The 17282-nt window shown below is 30.8% G+C and overlaps 1 protein-coding gene across 5 annotated transcripts in view; it reads left to right on the forward strand.

Moving 5' to 3' along the window:
- Nucleotides 1–13158, forward strand: part of LOC105206403 (centrosome-associated protein 350) — a 31958-nt gene extending 18800 nt beyond the window's left edge. For 4 of the 5 annotated variants that reach the window (XM_039446203.1, XM_026131457.2, XM_026131456.2 and 1 more), the window contains 2 exons: nt 10282–10364; nt 10707–13158. In XM_039446203.1, coding sequence (XP_039302137.1) covers nt 10282–10364; nt 10707–11423 — 800 coding nt within the window. In that variant the 3' untranslated portion in view covers nt 11424–13158. Of the gene's footprint in view, nt 1–10281; nt 10365–10706 lie in introns of those variants that run through there. The other variant, XM_039446211.1, reaches the window with a different exon arrangement.
- Nucleotides 13159–17282: the final 4124 nt, after the last annotated feature.

The following is a 17282-nucleotide window of genomic DNA, read 5'->3' on the forward strand; positions in this document are numbered from 1 at the left end:
TTTATGGAGAGGGAATGAGTAAGAATATCGCATTTGACCTTAGCACGTCATTTGAAGGTTATGTCAAGGTCAACTCTTTTAAATAACAACTATCTTTTATAAATTCTTAAGGGTTACATATATCTAGAGGCACCAAAAATAATTCTCTATTCATGTATTTTTTTCTCCGAACGTATTAGAAATAGCAAATTGGAATTTGTACTAGTGTTTTACATATAGTTTTGTTAATAAAATGTATTTTTTTAATTAAAAAATATTAAAAAATTAAAAAGATATCGCCTTTGGCATTAGATACGTTAAGGCTCCTTACTCCTCAGCCGAGAACTCCGCATTGACGGTAGCGACATTCCGTCGCGGACAAAATTAAAACTAATACACGTGAAACGTGACAGATTGACGATGAGATGTTGTCGTGCATATCATTTTGTTATTATGTGTTTTATTGTGAAAATATGAATATTTACCAAATTCATAAAAATAGACAGCGAGTAAAGTTTCTTTGAATTTTATACATGAAAGTACATTTTTCACTTCTTTTAATAGCTATTCGTGTGTTTTCCTGTCTGAATAGGCATCACTTTACGTGCTTTTTACGACTATTTACTGACTGTTAGGCGGAAAAAGGATAGTCGTAACTGATATTTAGAGGTGTTTTAAAGCCATCTGCTTAGTCTGTTTTATCCAAATTGGCTTTATTTACAAATGGGATGTTTGACAAAATTACGTGTCATTTCACGTAATTTCTCGTTTCTGACATCACGATTTTAATATGGCCGTGGCGAGTACTCAGGAGCCTTAACTGTTTAGCTGTTGTGGTATCAGCAGTAGAATCTATACGGTTCATTTAAAACACAAAATTGAATAATGTTCTTAAAATATATACTGAAATCTAGTCTTTGTGTAGCCGATTTTTAAACTTCGCGTTTATTGCAAAATTTTACTTATCTAAATTTAAGAGTTCGCATTATTGTCTAAAATTAAATCGGTTTTTTTGCTGTTAAAAAAAATAAGATCTAAAAATACCCCTACGATAAAAACTATTTACTTTCATGTTGAATAAATCGAAAAAAATCCGAATTTGATATATCCATTGGTTTTCGAAATATTTTTGGTACCTATTTGAAAAACACGGTTTCGGGAAGAAACAATATCTATTTAATTTTGTAATGTTTTTTAATTAAAAAATTACGTTTTATTAACGAAATTATACATAAAACATTAGTACAAACCCCGATTTGATACCTCTAATAAGTTTAAAGAAAAACAAAATTTATGAATATAGGATCATTTTGGTATCACTAACAAGGGCACCACACACAACCCGGGTCACCGATTTTGATGAAACTTTACAGTTATGTAGTATTAGTATAGAAGTACTAAATGCTAAACGGAGACGATGCACTACTCAACCGTTGACGTGAAATCGTTGTTTGAATTTCACCATATAGCTTTAATACCGTAACATTGAAGGAGTTTGGCAAGTAGCAGCGTGGTGTGGCGGACAGCGCGAGCGCCTATAGTTTTGCAGGTCGCGGCCGTCGCGGGTTCGAGTCCACAAGTTTTTTTTTTTTCTTTTACCCAGTACTCTTATTGTTACAATATATATATATATAATAAAATATATAATAAATAATACACAGATATAGATATAATAATACGCAAAAAATCTTCTCTGCATTCGAACTTTTGTTAGTTTACTTTATATACATTTATATATATATATATATATATATATATATATATATATATATATATACACACATAGATTTATATGGATGGCGAGATATTTATATGATATATTTGATTGTGAGAGTTAATATGCATATTTATTTATGTGTAAGTACAAAAACAATTACAAATGAATTTATTCGTCGTCTTGCTCTGTAATTTTGCACACTTTCGGGTGATAATAATCATAAAAACAAGTAAAACATAAAACTGATTTACACCACGAACATTTTATAAATCCAATTTAAATCCAAATTTTTTTTTTTTTATTTATTATATATTTTATTATATATATATATATATATTGTAATAATAAGAGTACTGGGTAAAAGAAAAAAAAAAAAACTTGTGGACTCGAACCCGCGACGGCCGCGACCTGCAAAACTATAGGCGCTCGCGCTGTCCGCCACACCACGCTGCTACTTGCCAAACTCCTTCAATGTTACGGTATTAAAGCTATATGGTGAAATTCAAACAACGATTTCACGTCAACGGTTGAGTAGTGCATCGTCTCCGTTTAGCATTTAGTACTTCTATACTAATACTACATAACTGTAAAGTTTCATCAAAATCGGTGACCCGGGTTGTGTGTGGTGCCCTTGTAAGTGTAATCTCTTACGGGGGGAAGGTCATGTAATCGGCCGAAAAAAAGCTGACTTTTATAAATTTTTTTGCTGCAAAAGACTTTTAATGAACTGTCCATAACTTTTCTCACATTTCTTATAATTCGTAGATGTGGAAAAAATTTTTTGAAGTTAAATTAGTTCAAATATGGCGGCGTAATGACGCTCGCTCTTCAAGTTTTCGGTTTTCAAATAGCGTACAATGCAGTATTTTTTTTTATCTTATCCTGAAATAAAAAATCCAACGAATCTGTTTTTTTGATAAAATTGCACACCGGAAGATAGTAAAATTTGATAGTAAAAAGTACTAAAATAAAAATTCTACGCAGTTTTGAAAAAAATTTCTAATTTTTGCATAAAATTTTTATTTTTGTGAAAAAAATAGTTTAGATAGTTATTTTTATAAGTTTTACACTCGGTGGAGAATTTAGTGAAAAATAAATATGCACCGTCTCAGCTATATTGATTGAATATTTTTTTAGTTATATTGTACGCCATTTTGAAAGACGTAGTTTCGAGAAAAACGCGTTTAAAGTTTGAAACGCGTAGATGTAGAAAACGCGCGTGACTATCTACTGAACGCACACGTATGAATTTGTCTGTAGAATCGCTAATATGTCGATTTCCAATATGAGGACTTAAAATTTGAATTCTTAAAATGTTTTGGTGCATATATATTCAATAAAAAAAATGAATTTTTACATGACCATCCATCCCCTTAAAGCTGAGATGCCGTACTTAAAACAATGATTTTGAGTTGATTTTAACAACGTTATTTCTGTATGAACTTTTATATTTTCATGATTTTTAATTAATCGTAAAGCTCTTCAAACAAGCAACTTAACATAATAAAATATAGGAGTAATAAATGCGCAATATATGTAAAAGCAAATTAATATAACAATGATCCGATAATGAGCATTCATGAGATAGGTGGAAAAAATTATTTTACATATTTATCTGTCAGTGATTGACAACCTATTTAAATAAACGTTTCAGAGCTTTATTTATCCTTCAGCATCTCATATCTTAAAGCAAAAAAAATTTAAATCAATCCCATAGTCAAAATTAAAAAATTATAAAGTTAACAAATAAAAGATTGAACAATAATCCGTTATATTGGACTGACGAAATTAAAATACGAAACTAGAAAGCTTGTATCAATCATAGCGGTATTTGGTGCCAAATAATAATTTAAAAATTTTTTTACAATTTTCAACTCAAACTGTGCGCCGCATATTCGTCTTGAAACATAGTCATGAAGCAAGAATAGTAATATTAATGCTATAAGAAGCATTTGTAATATCTTCAAAAAAACTGTAAATTATTTTATTAAGAAAAAATAACATTTTATCTAGGTTCGAACACTGGCTAAGGTGTTATTTTTTTTGTAATAAAATAATTTACAGTTTTTCTGGGGAAGAAAAATATTATTAAATATGCTTCTTATAGCATTAATATTACTATTCCGGTTTTATGACTGTTTCAAGTCCGACGAATATACGGCGAGCAGTTTGAATTGAAATTTTAAAAATCAAATAGTACATTATGCAACATGGGGCCGAGCTTTGCCGTTCTTGACTGAAGACGATGTTTTTAGTACAAGGCATAGCGAAACGCGCGAAGCACGTGTAGCGCAGCCGAGTGCTGAAGATAGCGTCCGAAGTCAAGAACGCGTTCGGCTCCATGTTGTATACGGTATTTTATGCAAAAGAAATACGTTTTTGCGACATTCGATAAAAAACAAGCGTTTAACCCTATTGCCTGTTCCGGTTACGGGTTATGAGAGCTCATTGTACTACCTTCGCTCATGCATTTGACTCTACACTTAGCGCATGCGTCATGAAACAGTTTCTTTACAGTTTCTTAACAAAAGTGCGCATGCGAACCGTACGAGAATATTGATTTTGCTTATTTTGCCATTCACGGACGGCAATATTCCCCACCCCAAATATTGCTCATTTACGGCCATGTTACCAACTGGTCCGGAATGTCGCGAAAAACGTGCTTTCTTTGCATAAAAATTATTCCGTACCAAAAACCGCTATGATGTAGGCTTTCTAATCTCGTGTAATAAAAGATTAAATCTTGAGAGTCAAAATCCAATTTACATTAAATAAAAACCTTAAATAAGAAACAAAATTTAAGGTTATAACATTATTATATGGCGATCCGTTAAACATTTAAAAATTGTATGCAATGATCAATTTTTTTTCCAAAAAGCTCGCTAATGTCACCACCGATCTGCTACAGTCTCTTCTCTTCTTTATGTGTAGATTACTCCGAATTGCTGTTGTCTTGTTTATATCTTTTGATTAAACCGACGGAGACTTGCATGATTAAAAAGGGATCAATATTTTTCTCTAAATTTTTCCACCGCAACAGATTTAAAGATTGCCGCAATGAAACGACATTTAAACTTTACACTAATTTTTAAACAACCGACAATCGCCGCAAACAGTGGTAACTTTTTTATTCGAATACTTGTCTTTGACTGCTATAATAAAATATGTTATACGGGAGACCGGGGCTATTCGTTAAACCTTTTTTTCTTTTGTATCTTTTGAGTCCTATATTCATTAAAAAAAGAAACATGGGACGGTTTGAACTTTTCCCTTCACAATACCGGTATAGATAGAACATGGAAGTGTACTTGCTTTGAAGTATATATAAAAATGTCGACCAATGCCAAGAATTACGAATAGCCCCAAACCCGAAGTAATTCGTAACTAGTCCGGGAATATCCCGAAATTTGTGTTTTAACTTGAAAAACTGTAAAAAAACTGTTGTTAAGACTTTTTTAATTTAAACGATATAAGTATACAAAAAACAAATGCAAACATACATGCATGTCTTATTGGTGTGACAGGTTTCCTAACCTCACAAGTGTCAATCTTTAACGCTTTATAACTTTTTACCTTAAGAGCGACGATTTTATATTCATATTTATGTTCTATCTACTAAAATACAATATTATCAAGTTTGAACTAAATCAATGAAGAACTTCAGTTTACCTCAATGCTTAACTCTGCGTAGCATAGACGTTCGTAATGTAAGGTTAGGGTTACCCATAGGCGCTGCAATCAGTATTAATGAATCATCCCGGTGCTCGGTATTACAAATAGCCCCAACATCAACTGTGCGCATTATTGCGTATGATCGACAAAAATAGACATCACACAGCAAAAAATAAACATGAAATGTTTTAAATACATTTAACTGGACACGATACATTCAAAGTTTTCAAAAAAACCTTATTATCTTACTTAAATTTTGAAGAAATGCTGACTATCAGAAATTACTTCAACTGTCGCAAAACACATGTTTCACTACTACGACTTCAATATGACGCCGTTGCCAACAAAACTTTGTTAGCAACATCATTACATTAGGACGTGTTTGCAGTGTTTAAAGTAAATTTTTAATATGTATCTATAAAAAGGGGTAATTCGATATTTCCAATCATCGAATTACCCCGTTTAACGATTTGCCCCGGTCTCCCCTATATTATCGGTTATCTACTAGGTTTAATATAAACTCTTATCTGACATACTTTATTGTTAAGCTGCTTGAAAAATGATTTAGAATCACGAAAATGGAAAAGTACGTAGATAAGTAATGATGTCATTAAAATCAACTCAAACTAATATTTAGAAAACGTCGAAACTCATTGTCAGCTTTAAAAATTTGTATAAAAAAAAAGAATTTGCCAATACTGGTATAAACTTAAAACAATACTTCTTAATTTTTTACCAGTAAACCTACTTTTTGGGCACTCACCGATTTTACTTGAAACTTGGTAGAGTACCAAAAAATAATAGACACGTATTTTTTTATATCTACAATGTAAGTTTAAAAGTGGAAACAATCCCTCGTAGTCATAAACACGAGTACTTAAATTGTCGCATTTCAGCTCAAGATTAGAATCTCTAGAGAAATTTTAGAAATGATAAGGGGACATGATAACACGTTTTTGTTTTAAACAAATACAATGTAAACATTAGAGAATTTTAAATGGCGGATCTACTATAGCGACCTGATCAATCTAAACAATCGTACCTTGCTCTTTGCCGTTCTCAGAAATAATCGACGAGAAAGTAGCAAGTGTCTATCCCCATTTTGTTTTTTTTAATCTTATTATTTTTTATATTTTTATATATATTTTTTTGTTTATAATTGTTTATTATTCTTTATTATATAATTTTGTTTATAATTTTTTAATCTATTTTTAGGAATATCTTTTTTATTTTCTCTTTTTTACATCACTTTTTGCACCTTATGTTTATTTTTTATTATATGTTCTTAACAGTAATATTTAAAAAAAATTTTTTTATACATAAAAAATTTGTATACCAAGCACACTTTATGACTGATTATTGCAAAATCCAGAAATAGACTTACAATGTTTAAAACAATAATGTACTAGATTATCAAACTCAAATCGTTTCTCTTGCAAATACTCACTTTTGTACCACGAATAATATTACAAGCCACAAACGCACATCGCGTTTCTTTAATATAGCAATCATAAAGTGTGCTTGCTGTACATATTTTTTACGTATAAAGGAATTTTTTTAAATATTATTACTATAAAGATTATATAATGAAAAATATATAATAAAAATATAAAAATGAACGCAAGGCGCGAGAAGTGATGTAAAAAAGAGAAAATAAGAAAGATATTTTTACGTATTAAAAAATTATAAAACAAATAATATAAACAACAATTAAATTAGAAATAGGCTAATGAGAGTCAGCACGGGTAAAGATTACGCGAACACATGTATTAATGTGTAATCGTGTATTAATGTGTAATCATATATTAATGTGTAATCACTCCAAAGTGAGTCGAAACGTTTGCTTGTTAAGAGAAATGAATAAATGATTACACATTAATACATGTGTTCGCGCACTCTTTACACGCACTCACTCTCATTAGCCTATTTCTAATTCAATTGTTAAAATTTTGAAAGTTTTTAATTAATCAATTGAATAATATAAAAAAATATAAAAAATAATGAAAGTAAAAAAGTAAAAAAAAACAAAAACAAAATGAGGATTGACACTCACCACCTCCTCATCGGTTATTTCTGAGTTCGGCAAAGAGCAAGATATGATTATTGAGATGGATCAGGTCGCTATAGTAGATCCGCCAAATTCTGTAATGTTTACAATGTATTTACTTTCAAAAAAACGTGGTATCCTCTTATCATCTCTAATTTATGACTTTTTCTATATAAGATTTATTAAACATGAATTTTTGAAAAGCGAGAATATTTGCATTTTCTTTTACAAATTTATTTTAAACTATATATGAGTATATTATTGATAATATTGTATCATTTTACATGTTTGTAATTTCTTAAAACTATTTTGTTTATATTATTTTCTATTATATTTTAAACAACACTTGTAGTGTTGTTTAAAACAAAAGTGCAGTGCTGCATAAACCGCTACACTTCTCCGTCAGACAACAACTGCATAATTTTTAACTACTATATTGACGGATGTTTAATGAATTTTTTCACATTTTCTTTAATACCTTAAGGTAGAAAAAATACCATCGGACGCAACAGATCCACTTGTAGATTAATAAAGTACAAAAAAAAACAAAAGTGGTAGAGTTGAAGTCTAGTCTTTTAATTTTAATAATTTTATTGTTTAATATATAAAAATTTGTTTTAATACCCAGTTTATCAATTTATTTTATACGTAACTCCTTTCCTACGGATCTGCTATTATTGTCTTCTGCTATTATTGTCTTCTATTATTAGTGCCAGTTTAGAGGCCCAATTTCTCAGATGCTCAGGCGAAAAAAGGATAGCCATGACCGATATTTAAAAGTGTTTTAAATCCATTTGATTAGTCTGTTTTATCCAAATTGGCTTTATTTACAAATGGCACGTCGAACAAAATTACGTGTTATTTTATGCAATTTCTCACTTCTGACGTCACGACTTTAATATGGCCGCGGCGAATACTCAGGAGCCTTAATAAAAAAGAAAAGTTGACTTTGATATGATTTTAAGATCAAACATGCTACTCTTATCTTACTTCCTTCATAAAATCATAATTTTATTTGAAACATTTTTTTGTAATAAACTTATTTTTTTATATATTTGCGATTCTCTCTCTCTCTCTCTCTCTCTCTTTCTCTCACGTTACGTAAATAATCCTCTGTATCATATACACTCGACAGCAAAATTAAAGCATAATCTATTCTAACACCAAAAATAAGTAAAATTCAAGAGAGTGTAACTTTGTCAAAAATAATTGTAAAAAATTGCTTAAAAAAAACATTTTAAATTTCTAGTCTTGATAATTTGTTAAACAATTTACAGATTATTTACGAAGTTATGCGTATTCAAATGGAGATGTATCAAATCTCAAAATATTTTGTAAACTTTGCAAAGCTCCAAAAGCATTTTATATGGTAAGACATAATGTACGAGTTTATTTGAAATAAAAATTAAAGACTTCACAGAAATACGATTTACATCATTTGAAAGCGTGAATCTTTAATTTGCATTTTTGTGCGATTTTTAATTCACGTCAAATAAACTCGCAAAATTTGTAACGTGCTTTTCCGTATAAAATGCTTTTTGAAAAATTTTATTATGATTTATCATTTTTATTGATGTTACATTTTTTTGAAGAGTAGATCCTTTAATTGTACTGTTAAACACTCGCTCAATTTTTGCTGAGGTCAATATTTGAATTAAGTGAAAAGGAAGATTTTTAAAAACCAAAAATTTTGCAAATAAAATTTTTTATAATGCAATAAAACACATAAAAAATATGGATTATTTTTTACTTAATAAATCATTTTAATGGGTTTTTTTAATTTTCAACTTCACGTTAATTTGAATAGCAAAATATTTGCAACTCCGTAGATTTATTTAAATTTGCAAAATTTTTGATTTTTTAAAATTGTTCTTGAATTTCCTACTTTATTTTCTAGTGTAAAAGAAATTTTGAGAAAAATTAACTCAGATAATCGAAAGGTTTTGCCCTTTAAAATAAACCCAAGAAGATTGTTTTATAATTTTTTTTTCACGAAATTCAAATTTTGACTTCAAAAATTGAGTGAGCGATCAACAGCAAAATTAAAGAATTACCAACACTTACGCTCCAAAAGAGAATGTAACATCGACAAAAATAATAAATCATAATAAAATTTATCAAAAAGCATTTTGTGCGACAAAAATATTACGAATTTTGGGAATTTATTTATTATTACGTGAATTAAAAATCGCACACAAATCCAGTTTACAGCATTCGAACAAATGAATCTTTACCTTTAATTTGCGTACTTGTTGAGCGTTATACGATTTTTATTCGCCAAATTATTCAACAGTGAAGCAAAAGAAACCATTATTACTTCAGTGAATGTTAAATGACTCGGTGATAAAAAATCGTACAGCGGTCAACAAATACGTAAATTAAAGGTAAAGATTCTCGCTTTCGAATGATGTGAATCGCATTTCTGTGAGATGTTATTTCACGTCTTGGAGCTTTGCAAAGTTTGTAAAATATTTTGAGATTTGACGCATCCTCATTTGAATCCGCATAACTTTATAAACAATCTGTAAACCATTTAATGAATTATTTATCTCGAAACTAGAAGCTTTAAAATCTTTTTTTGAACATTTTTTTCTGATCATTTTTGAGTTATACTCTCTTGAATTTTGTCTATTTTTGGGAGTCAGAATAGGTAATGCTTTAATTTTGTGTCAAGTGTATGTATGTATGTATGATATATTTTTCTATATTCTTTCATTCGTCCCTTTCCTTAGAGCACTCTCAATTCAAGTGTATAAATTGTGAACCCCTAATGTAATGTGAAGGCTCGTGTTGCTTTTCCCGATAAAATTTGTCACTCTACTTGACTGTTGTATTTATTGATATTTACATTTTTCACTTCGTTCAGCTTCACTAGGACAACCTGGCCAGGAGCTTGCCGAACTGGAAGCCAAGCTGCTTCGACTCGAACAGTTGCAGATTGAATTGGAGGTACGTATTTCATATATCACTCATTTATTACAAAAACATAACTCAAAAAAGTTTTCTAGTTTGACTGTTTTAAATTATCAAAACTTTTTGATAATTTTTAAATACAATTTTGATATAACAATTTGATCTACTTGTAAAGTAAAATAGGAGCTTTATTAGCTCTTTATTTTAGTTTATTAAACTTTCAATATTCTCCTTTTTTTCCAAATAACTTGAAAATAATAATTTTTTAATTATGTTATTATTGTGACAAATGAGCGATATAGTCGCAAATTGTTACTAACGTAGACATTAAAGTAGTAGTAACGTAGACATCTGAGTACGTGTTTAACTATTTTTAAGATTAAAAAATTGGAAGCGGAGGAAGTGTCTTACTATGTTCGAGAAATACCGAATAAGCCACCGCCTCCTTACACCCCACCTGGAGATGGCCGGTTATCAACTTCGCTCGGTTCGCCTTCATTGGTCACCGCCGTAATCCCGTCAAACGTTGAGGAATTGACGTCGTTCACCGAGAAATCCACAACTTTGATATATGATGCTAAACTAGCCGGCGAGGATATTGCGAATTTGGAAGCGCCTCCCGAGATCTACGAGTTAGCCAAAGATGAGAATGAGAAAAGGGACAGGCGGATCTACAACACTTTTCTTTTTGATCTCTGTAAGGAGATCATCGTCGAAGTCTATCGAACGGAATATGAGAACCCCGGCCCAAGTTGGACGAAGCCGAATGTGAAAACCAAGCCCACGATGAAGATCCCGAAGAACGTTGAGGAGCTCATCGAGTATGTTAACAAGGAAGTCGCCACTTTGTTTGGTTTCAAGACGAAACTACAGCGAGAAAACATGGTGATGCGTTGGAGCAGGAAGCGCAGAGATAGGGTTGACGAGTTGCTAGCGAGAGAGGCTCAGGCCGAGGAGGATGAATGGACCAAATTTCATCACGACGAACTGTCTGTGAAGAACGGACTTACACTAGCTATTCTAGACACCCTTGTGATGGAAACTGCGAATGTGATAAAAATAACGTATGGTAAGAAAAGGAGAATGATGGTGTAGCGATTATTAACCTTCGCAATTGAATAGAGGCGTTAAAATTTATTGTTAATTTAAAAAAAGTAAAAAAGTATTCTCTCAGTCAATGTTTCCTCAAGACTGCGTTTCGGATACCATGTTATTGTCATTCGCACTTTTATCCATTAGTATCTTAAGTGTGACGTATAGGCTGGTTCCTATTTATTTGTTAACTATGCAATTTATTGCTCTTCTTTCTTTTTATATAAGATTAACCAAGCGGACGCGTGTAAATGTTCAATTGTAAGTAGACAAATCACAATAAAGTGAAATATAAATGACAGAGAGAGAGAGAGAGAGAGAGAGAGAGAGAGAGAGATGTTATTAATACTAGCCATTCACAATTCAATAATCAAATGCCCTAGGTCAGTTTTAAAATTTATTTCTTGTTAATGACAAGTTTAATGAGTTTCTAGCATTTAACAATAATTATGTATATGTATAGACTATCATAAAACAAGTAGCATAAGACTTGCGGTGTTTTTACAGAAAATGAGAAATATTAATCGAAATATTACGAAGCGTTTTGTTCAATTTAACTTGCACAGAATTATTAGATTAATAATAGAAATATGATCTCTTGTTATGCAAGTTTTATATACTGTGCTTCTTCTAATGCGTTATCAGAATATTTATTAAATTGTACAATATGTTATCCTAATAAATACGCGATATTTATGCTGTGTTGCATTTTAATTGAACGAAACGTTTCTTGGATTGCCGTATGTAAATCATATTTAGCAAAACAATAGAATTAAGTAGTAAGTTTCAATAAGTCATGTTGGACAGCAATCACATGCTCAATTACTTGTAATAAAATTAACAAAATTCAAACGGAAAGACTGACATTTCGGGGCCACTTTGATCGAAATTATAAATCGTTGAACGACATACATATGGAGATTGTATCGACGAAAACGTCGATTATACAGGGTGAGGCGCATAAATTTATCTTGGAGAATATTTTTCTTCTCTTGCTAAATCTTGCTTAGCTTCAAATATCTTAAATCATGTCTTAAGTGCTTCTCCTGCTTATTGGTTTTTGAGTGTTATAAAAGATAAGTTCTTTTTTTCTTTAATAAAGACCATCTGCGTATACAGGCCCTGTAATCATGTATAATACAGTCAAGATTAAATCATACACCTATATACAATTATTACATTTACGTTTATTATCGACGAAACTACTTATAATTTGTTAATGGACTGATAATCGATCAATATGCGTTCAGTCGCGTCGCTTTTGATCGTCGCGATTTTGTTTTACTCGTGTAATTTTATGTTTGTGGTTGTGATGTAAACATTAAGACTCTCACAGGAATATGACGATGGCACATTGAAACGTTGTGCAAACATAACTTTATCGTAATTTTTCTTGATATTTCACTATTACGATATTGAATGTGCTTTGTCTTCAAATTCTTGTACGCTGTAGAAATGTAAATACTGCAGCGCTCAAATGTAACGTCCAGCGTCGTTCCTTTATACGCGGGTAACATCGCTTTTGTAATTTTAATTAGAACATAACTTTTATTCCCACTGTGCGGGCTGCCCTCAGCCTTTTCCCATTTGCAGGGTACTCTTGTAGAGTTCACAATTCTCTTTATATTAGCAATTCTCGACCGCGTCTGTAGTTGTTACAGAGATTGTTCACGCATGTAGTGTTGAATATGTACTTAATTAAGGTATATTTTATAATAAACTTTTTCTGAAAAAAAAAGATTCTTCTATTTTCTTTCCTATAACGCGTGTGTGAGATAAAAAAGATATATTAATAATATCTAACAAAGTAGTTTACAATTAGTTCCATCCAAAAACGTATGGTTCGTTATTTCCCAGCAAACACCACGTTACATGTAACGTAAATGTTAGTTGTAATTTCCCACTCAACAATGTATGTTATATAACACACTCGTTATATAACAGTTACATTGTTGAGTAGGAAATTACAACTAACATTTACGTTACATGTAACGTTGTGTTTGGTGGGTTCATTCATAAATTTATGCATAGATTTAAATCTTGGTTATTCCGCTTTTTCGAACCTTTATCAACAATGCTTTGAAGTTACATCGATAATTTGTTATTTGTATGACAGAGCGAAATAAAGACAATAAGTTGCGTATGCCAGTCGTTTCAAAGCGGTGTTTTTATATACTCACTCAAAGAACGAAAATGGCCTATGCAACTGTTGATCGTTATATGGGCAAATCAGAGGCATTTATTATAAATTGGATGTAACGCTATAACGAAACAAAAAATATCGATGACTTGCCAGAACGTAGTTACAAATGCTCAGCGATGAAAACAGAACAAAGTGATATTGAAGATATTTGAGAAGAATCCTGGATATTCTTTACGGCAGGTTAAGCAACTTCTATCAAAAAAGGGTATAAAAGTAAGCCTAAACTTATTAAATGGCAATTACATGATGTCAATTACGGCTGGCGATACACAAAGCTGAAACCTTTTTGAAGAGAAAACACGTCAATGACTTACTGCAGTGAGTGAAAACCAATATTGACCACGATTTCTCCAGTGTTATCTGTATGAATCCTCCTTTTAAATCTGGATTCCAAAAACGTATGCATAATCGATTCGCATACAGTAAAGCATCGGTGAAATTGCATGTGTGGGGATCCCTAATAGCACAGGGACGTCCACGGGACGTCCTAAGGACGACCGTCGGGACGAGCGGGATATCCTGGGGATTATCTGTTATAGTTACGGGACGTCCCGTGGACTAGCAAATGAGCGCCTAATTCTTGCCTATGCACATCCTCTGGACATCCCATCGGGAATCCTAAAGATGTCCATTTGCAATCCTCGGGATATACATACGCATTTCAAAACCATTTTAGGATTCGATATTTAAGGAATATACGCATAAATATATTATATTATTACACCACATAATTCCAATGAGCATAACAATATTTTAATAACATTTTAAAAAACATTTTTCGCCAAAAAAATCGGACATTTTTTCTCGGAAATTTCCAAACGGTTATCCATCCAAGTCGCGACTCTAATGAACGTTGCTTGACTTCCGTGATTGCTGCGAACTGGATCTTTCATGATGATCTGTGAACACTTTATGCTAATATGTGTATATAACTGATAGATTAAGTATAAGTATATATTATCGAAAAGATAAATTATATATAATTAAACCATATTATTTATATAAATATATATAAAATTATTAGTTTTTCTACTGATTTTTACAAATGCGGATTAGCATTTGTAATAACTTTTCTATTATTATTTGTTTAAATAAGAATGCAATTAGAAAATATATCAATACTACAATAATTAATGTCAATAATATAATAATTAAATTAAATATGAAAAAATTTTTATTAAAAAACATTTTAAAAACATTTAAAAAATATTGTCTGCTCATTGGGATGTAGATTGAGGTTTTTTCATTCATAAATCTATTTTGTCTATTAATTGATACCGTTGTAAAATTCTTTGATACAATATTTGTCCTTACTTTTCCTGTCTGAATATATAACCATTTATATTAAAGAATTTTACCACAATTGCAAAGCTGTATTTTCCGCTAAACGCAGCCTATTTTTTATATGAGCAGCGGCTCTAAATCTTTATATGTTTGAAATTGTGAAATTAACATTTAATTATTATATATCAAAGAAATTTTTTTATTTTTTTTTATTCATTAGGGATTAAATATGTGATTGATTATTTAAAAACAATGTATAATTTTAAGTTGATCTTTATGATTCAGAGTACCTGTCATATGTATTATAGGCTTTTTATTGCTGAAGTAGTGCACATTCTCCGTTAAAAATAATATTTAGGTATATGTTTAAAATTTGATGAAAGCAAAAAGAAAAAGCTAATGCAGTCCAATGCAGCAATAAAAAACAAATCCTACATATATTTAATTATAATTCTGATACAATACAAATTGCTGCAAGCGATTTGGAGCAGCCCCGTCTTCTCTATGCTTCGTAGTTATTTGGGCCTTTTATATACCGAAAATAGACCTTTGACTAACACAATATAGATGTTATTACTTGTACTATATCAGTAAATAGTTTTGAAAGCGTCTGTTTCTGTGTTTATGCGACGCCATTAGTTTTTCTGTGTTTATGTAACAAATTTGGCTGTTTGTTATTATAATGATAACTCTAACAGTCTAATGAAAATTTTGTAAGTCTAAAACCTCATGGTGGGCACTACTTGTCATTATTATTGCCAAAAATTGGATGCGCGGCGCGTCGTACTTGCCGAGCGCAGTCTCACCCAAGAAGCAAAAGAGACCAGAATATCATTATTAGCAACAAAAAAGGAATATAACGAAGCTGCTGAACTTGTGGAAGAACCGCTTTATGGGTCAGGAATTGCAGATTAGAGATAAATTAAAAATTTTCAACTTTATACACAAAAAATCAGTTACCAAAACTTTAAACGCGTTTTTCTCAAAACACAGTTTTTCAAATTTGTGTGCAAGGTTACTCTTACAATTTTTATCCGATTGACTTGAAATTTTAACACAATCTTTTTGTAACTATTCTACAGGGAAGTACGTAGGCTTTTTGCGAAATGTTAAAAACTCTTTTTGTAATCAGCATTTTTTAAACAAATTTTTAGGTGAAAAATCCACTTTTTTCTATAAATAGCTGTCATTGATAAAAATTAATATTTTTAAAAATTCCTACGTACTTCCTTAGTTTTGAATATGTAGATAATGAAGACTTTTTTTGTTTGGTTCCAACATGTCACAGAAAACTTGCACGCAAAAATTCATCTTTAAGAAAAGACGATTTTGTAAATAGGCCAGTACGCCGCCATTTTGTGCATGAAAGAAAATTAAAAAATATTTTTTTACTCGTCAATATATGTACAATAAAGCCCTCTGAGCTTTTTTTATATAAAGTTATTTATTTGCCGACAATAAATTCCCAAACTTAGGTATCATTTTAGGGCCTCAAAGGTAGTGTTACTCCTTAATTATATCAATCAAAAGAGATTTCAAACTTTTTTTACGTTTTGGTCCGAACCTCCTATCTTATTCCGTCTTCACATAGCAAGCGTTCAAAACTTCATATGGGGTCTCTCAGACCCACTTATGTTTTTAAGGGTTAATCTTGTACATAAATTAAATATTTAATTCAAATTTAATCTTCTTTTAATTTATTTTAAAACTATACTAATATTCTGGCGAAAGAATTTTACAAATCTTGCAGCAGATAAATGTACAAATTTCTTGCAAAAATTTGACTGCAGAATCTTTCAGAAGAACTGAACAGAATGAGGAAGCAGATCATAACGTCCTGTTGGCAAAATCTTTCAAGAATCTGCTGCAAGATTTACAGCAGTCTTGCAGAAAATTGCTATTAGGGATGCGATATATCGCATTCCAATATTTCTGCAATATCACTGCAATATTGTAATATGATACATCATATTGTAATATTGCTGCAATGTCCTAGCAATATTATAATGTGATATATCATATTCTAATATTTCTACAATATTACTGCAATATTGTAATGTGAAATATCATATTGCAATATTGCTGCAATGTTATAGCAATATTATAATGTGATATATCGCATTCTAATATTTCTGCAATATTGCAATGTGAAATATTATATAACAATATTGCTGCAATGTCATAGCAATATTACCGTGTCGTATATCGCGTTTGAATATTTTTGCATTATCACTGCAATATTACAATATCGCTGTAATATTACTGCAATATCTTAACATTGTTGCAATATTGTTGCAATATTATTTGCTGTACGGGTATGCATTATAATACAGAATCTCATCATTAGTCAGCAAAAAACGGGAGGACGTCACCGG

Source organism: Solenopsis invicta, chromosome 1 (assembly GCF_016802725.1).
Source record: "Solenopsis invicta isolate M01_SB chromosome 1, UNIL_Sinv_3.0, whole genome shotgun sequence".
NCBI classification, from domain to species: Eukaryota; Metazoa; Arthropoda; class Insecta; order Hymenoptera; family Formicidae; genus Solenopsis; species Solenopsis invicta.